Source organism: Phyllobates terribilis, unplaced genomic scaffold (assembly GCF_046119375.1).
Source record: "Phyllobates terribilis strain yellow unplaced genomic scaffold, ASM4611937v1 Scaffold_1__5_contigs__length_1240528914, whole genome shotgun sequence".
Taxonomy (NCBI): domain Eukaryota; kingdom Metazoa; phylum Chordata; class Amphibia; order Anura; family Dendrobatidae; genus Phyllobates; species Phyllobates terribilis.
In genome coordinates, this window is record NW_027362761.1 from 1,166,157,682 (window position 1) to 1,166,163,681 (window position 6,000).

General features: G+C 40.8%; 1 protein-coding gene across 11 annotated transcripts in view; it reads left to right on the forward strand.

Moving 5' to 3' along the window:
- Window positions 1-4,225, forward strand: part of CTBP1 (C-terminal binding protein 1) — a 561,086-nt gene extending 556,861 nt beyond the window's left edge. For 9 of the 11 annotated variants that reach the window (XM_073649109.1, XM_073649112.1, XM_073649117.1 and 6 more), the window contains one exon: window positions 2,929-4,225. In XM_073649109.1, coding sequence (XP_073505210.1) covers window positions 2,929-3,115 — 187 coding nt within the window. In that variant the 3' untranslated portion in view covers window positions 3,116-4,225. The remainder of the gene's footprint in view (window positions 1-2,928) is intronic. The other 2 variants (XM_073649110.1, XM_073649113.1) reach the window with 1 other exon arrangement.
- Window positions 4,226-6,000: the final 1,775 nt, after the last annotated feature.

Consider the following 6,000-nt stretch of genomic DNA (forward strand, 5'->3'; position numbering starts at 1 on the left):
ATTCTGTCAGTTGCTTGATCTGTTTTCGATCAACATTGCATGCAGCAGTCACCACAGCCTCCCAGACACTGCTCCGAGAGGTGTACTGTTTTCCCTCCCTGTAGATCTCACATTTTATGATGGACCACAGGTTCTCTATGGGGTTCAGATCAGGTGAACAAGGGGGCCATGTCATTATTTTTTCTTCTTTTAGACCTTTACTGGCCAGCCACGCTGTGGAGTAGTTGGATGCATGTGATGGAGCATTGTCCTGCATGAAAATCATGTTGTTCTTGAACGATACCGACTTCTTCCTGTACCACTGCTTGAAGAAGTGGTCTTCCAGAAACTGGCAGTAGGTCTGGGAGTTGAGCTTCACTCCATCCTCAACCCGAAAAGGTCATCTTTGATACCAGCCCATACCAGTACCCCACCTCCACCTTGCTGGTGTCTGAGTCGGAGTGGAGCTCTCTGGCCCATCAAGAGTCACTCTCATTTCATCAGTCCATAAAACCTTTGAAAAATCAGGCTTAAGATATTTCTTGACCCATTCTTGACGTTTTATCTTATGTTTCTTGTTCAAAGGTGGTCGTTTTTCAGCCTTCCTAACCTTGGCCATGTCCCTCAGTATCGCACACTTTGTGCTTTTTGATACTCCAGTAATGTTGCAGCTCTGAAATATGGTAAAACTGGTGGCTATTTGCCATGAAACGCTTGATTGTTTGGTGATCACGCTTCAAAAGTTTGGAAATTTCAAGACTGCTGCCTCCCTCTGCAAGACATCTCACAATTTTGGACTTTTCAGAGCCCGTCAAATCTCTTCTGACCCATTTTGCCAAAGGAAAGGAAGTTGCCTAATAATCAAGCACACCTTATATAGGGTGTTGATGTCATTAGTCAACACCCCTCCTCATTACAGAGATGCACATCACCAGATTTACTTAATTGGTAGTTGGCTCTCAAGCCTATGCAGCTTGGAGTAGGACAACATGTATAAAAAGTATCAAAGTGATCAAAATACTCATTTGCCTAATAATTTTGCACACCGTGTATAAACCAGGTCTTGGTGACTCCAACTAACACCATAGCCCTACCAGAGCTTATAACCACATTGTATCAAACACCTGAGTATAGGAACCGATGGGCCAATAAACTAGTATTTCACCCTTGGTCATTTAAGTTATTGAGCTTATTATAAATGTAGATAAACAAGCTAAATTGTTAGAACAATCTGATCCATTTGCGATTCCGATTAATGATTTCCTCGATGGCAGACCAATCCAGAGACTCTTCAGGTCGTGGTAGCGGGTTTAGGTCACGCAGGCTGCCCACAGTAGCACAAGCAACGGACGACCTGGTGTTGTCATGTTGACAGACTGTTCCTGGGACACCTTCATTTAATGAGGGAACCAGTGGCCATTTCTCCAATATAACATCAAGCTGGAATGAAGATTACTTGTCCAGCTACCTTACATTATGCCACTGAACAAAATAATCCCCTGAATAGGACTCTTTATGGAGTTGTCCACATGGATGCAATGATGGAGATTAATCTGCGGACCAAGACCAAAGCGAGACTCATTGCTGAAGAGGGGCATACCTCCATTGCTCAATTAGTTTCTGTTAACATGTGGGCATTGCCATGAAGAGGCCTTCACGAGGGAGAGTCCCACATGTCCTACTAGGGCTGTGGAGTCTGAGTCTGTGTCCATTTTGGTGGAGTCTGAGTCAGAATCTGAGTTGGTGTAAAATGGACCGACTCCAACTCCTAAAATATATAATTGGGTACATTAGTTCAATGCAGTTTGTGGGGAATATTTTTTTTCATAAGAATTTGGGAAAGTTCTGAAATGTCTGTCCTATTCCTGATCTAAGGGTCTAGACTTTTAGCTGAGATGAATCTGTGCTACAGTAAATTTATCACTTAAACATGAGCCATGTATGAGGGAGTCGAGTCTGTCTCATGGACATTGAGGAGTCTGAGTCGGATGTTTGACTTACCAACTCCAAAGCCCTGGGTCCTACTCCCCGGATTATGGTATGGGGTGGCCGTAGACTTAATTCCAGGTAAGCTAACCGCTCGGAGCGACGTTGCAATAGTCATGGAACCAGTGGTATGTTTTTTCAACAGAACACCAGGCCACATGTTGCTGGTGCCACTGTGAGCAGCCTGCGTGGCATAATCCTGCTACCATGGTCTGCAGCTTCTCCAGACTTGTCTCCCTTCGAGCACATTTGGGACATGATTGGCTGGCAATTGCAAAAGGAGCTACCAGCAGTGGATCTTGATTTTCCCAAGCGCGTTCAGCAGTAGAACGTTCCTTGGAAAACCATTAATAATCTCCACTGATGGTAGACAAGGTGTAAGTGCTGGAATTTCTGTGTGTGGCGCTCATACGCCACACTGAAAAAATCCAGATGTTTTTAAAAATTGTTTCATTTCCATATCATTCAACACATCTATCCATTCTACGATTTCTGTAATTCCACCACTCTTGGTTGCAACTTCAATGTTGAGGGTATTTACATATTCTTGGGTCTCATGTTGGATGATGCTCTTTATGGAAGACTGGTTTTAGTGGTGGTGGGCACTACAGAGGAAAAGACTAGGTCCCATCGCAAAGTTTGATTGCCATCCCCACCACCACCATCACCTTATTCACATAATTTACATTTCGTCCATGTTAATTGCTTGAGGGTTTTCAATGATTAGGGGTTTTTATCACGTTTCCTGCCTCAAATCCCTGGCTGCTTCAGGGTTGATCATCCATTGGCCCCTCATCTCAAGTGGATGAGCACAGTCTTGGGCTACAGAAGACTCTTGAATGTCTTATAACAAGGAGGAAAGCCAGATTGTATTGTGCTTTTTCAAAAATGTCTTGATCCTCCATTGACCATTCTTTGACTGACTTTCATCATTTGGTTGATTGACCCCTGTCGTTATTCCAGCAGGTATCCTCCAGGAGTAGTAAGCGTGGCCCCAGCTGGCATCCCAACGGCAGTGGAAGGAATCGTCCCCAATTCCATGCCTTTATCGCACGCCCATCCGGCCGTGGTTCATCCGCCTCACGCCCCTTCTCCTGTCCAAACCGTCAAACCAGAAGCTGACAGAGACCACCCAAGTGACCAATTGTAGCCAATGACAATAGCAGATGACCATTCCCATGCATAGGAGATCTGGAAGTCAAAACAAGACAACCGAAGATGATACAGAAGAAGCAGTGGTGTAAAAAAAACAAAACAAAACCCACAAATGATTAAAAATTCTGGATTTTGGCTAGAGGCAAAAATGAACTTTCGTGCAGATCAGAAGTTGTTTTTAGAGTTTTGGTCCAAATATACAGAACAAGAAGAGAATTTGGAACTTTTTTTTTTTAATCCCTCCCCATCCCCCTTCCCCATTAAAAAAAAAAAGTTGTAGTTTGTCCCTGTTCAGTGGACTGACCTCACTGTCCTGTGTCCTCCTGTTGGTCCTAAGTTAAGCAAGAGAAGCTAGTAGTGAATTATATCATGAATGTATTTGTCTGTGTACAGTTTTTAGAACATTACAAAAATAAATCTGGGTTTATTTGCATAATTGTCAAGGGGAATATCAAGGGAGGCGTTCAGCAAACCACTTTTGAAATAAAGAAAAAAGCCTAAAAAATAAACTATTTTCTTTTATATTTTATGACATGCCCAGTAATCATGGCGGTTGGCAGACTTCTCAGGACAATACATTTTTCCCATGAGTTTTTTTTTTTTTTTATTATTTTTTGTAAGACCACACAGTGCATTTTTCTTTAACGATCTGCTTGTCTTATGTTTATACATTTTTTTTTTTATAATTTTAGAATATTTTGGCTATTTCAGATCCCACTTTCTTTTTCTCCTTTTTTTTTTTTTTTGCATTTGACATGAAATCCCTTATTTCAGATAAATACAACATGACATGATTTTTAATTGCCTTTTTTGTGTGACATGAATTTAAGACTTCATATAAACAAGCATAAAGCTTCTTGTCACCAGTTTAATAAAAGTGGGGAAAAAAAAAAAGAAAAAAAATATATATAATATTGGTGGTATGCGGGAAATCTAGACTACTGAAAGGTAGTACATTTCATTGCCTACATTGATTCCTTCCTGGTAATGTGGTAGGCTAGCAATATATTTTTTATTTTATTTTTTTTTGTTTAAAATCATGTTTGTGCGTGTATCCATTTGTATGAATTATTTTAAAGGAATAAAAAAAAACGAAAAAACCCCAGATGTTTAACAGGATGCATCAGTCTTTTTTTTTTTTTTTTTTTTTTCCGGAAAATAAATCGTGGGCTGGATATTTTACTCCATAATGGACTAGGTGGTGGGATGCCGAAAAGTCTAATTTTCTAAATATAAAAAAAAAAAATCTCTAGTCTCCATTCCACCATGACACTTTGTCCACTTCCAGAGGATGATGTTGGTGGCGGTCAGTGACTCCGTATGGTCAGTGGCGGTCCCTCCTTTCTTTAAAGGGGTTATCCACCTCTGTTTTTTATTTTATTTTTTCTCTGAATTGCAAAAATTTATTTTTACCCCCAAATACACGAATTTAAGTTTTTATTAAACATTTTGCACAGTTTGACTTTTACGGGCTCTTTTGTTTCCATGAGATTTCATCTTTGTTGTCTTTTTTGTCATAAATCTGGTAGGGGCTAAAAAAAAAAAAGTGACTTTCCCATTGGATCTTCAGATTGAGCTCACAGACAGATTCTCAGTTGACCCATTTTGCAGCCTTCAATAAACAGTGCAACACAGAGGCTGTAGAAGGCAAACTATGCAAATTGAAATGCAGTTAGTTGTAGCCGAAAAATTGCATACCTTTTTGAGAGAAGAAACATGGTGAGCAACTCTTTTTAAGGTACACCTACCTCTTTTTATTATGGTCATGTCTTCATATCAGAACTATGGGCTGTAGATGAGGATCCACTTCTAATCACAATGATTTATGGTCATCCAGTGTGTCCATAAATATATGGTCTGTCCATGACTTCTCAAGCTGTCCAGAAAAAAAAAGTTGGAGACGACTTCTTCCATGCAGGGTTGTCAAAGTTCTGGGGAACGACTGGTGTAACCATTTAGACCTAACCTAATATTCTAAAGAAAGTCAGTCCCCTCCCCTGAGGGGCGCGAGGAGTGGACTCCTAATGGATACATCAGACAGTGTGTCCGGTGGATTCCTTTATGGCTCCTTGTGGCAGAATGGCACAAAATTATGCCATTTTGTTGCTAGAAGTAGTGGGGAGAAAAAACAGCACGATGTCGATCGTGACTCTGCTCTTTAGCAGACTAAACCTGTTAATCAGGGGCGTAGATGGGGAGGAGTGGCGATGGGGCAAATGTCCAAGTTTTGGGTGGGCACCAACAAAACGCCTTCCCTTGGATAGTGTATTTTGATGCCGGTAGAAAATTTAAATCTTTCCCGTGGGTGAAGGAAAGACAAACTACAACACCAAAAATACATTTTCCTTCAACTAAAGGGACTCCATAATTTTTACAGTGAGCTACTAAATTACCCATGAGACTACAAGGGTGAGGTGGCATCATGTATTCAGAATTTTATATAAAGAGAGAACCCAGGATCCACAAGGTGAAAGCAACTTAAAATTTCATAAGCTTTACTCCCCTTACTAAGGGCTTCGGTCAGAAATGCGTCAGATGACTACTTGTTTTAAAGTGTCTGCATATCCACTCATGCTTTTAATCTGATGGAATAAAGCTTATGAAATTTTAAGTTGCTTGCAACTTGTGGATCCTGGTTTCTCTTTTTCTTTGGATTTTCTGTTGGCCGACAGCTTGATCCTGGTGTAACTGAGGAGTTACCTTTTTTGATTTTTAGCACATGGTGAGTCTTTTTCTTATACCGTATTTTTCGGACTAGAAGACGCACCTAGGTTTTAGAGGAGGAAAATAAAAATGTAAGCAAAAAATGTGGTCATGATGCCCTGCTAAGCGGGAGGGGGTGTGTTGCAGACACTTATAGGGGTAATGTCCCCCAATTCT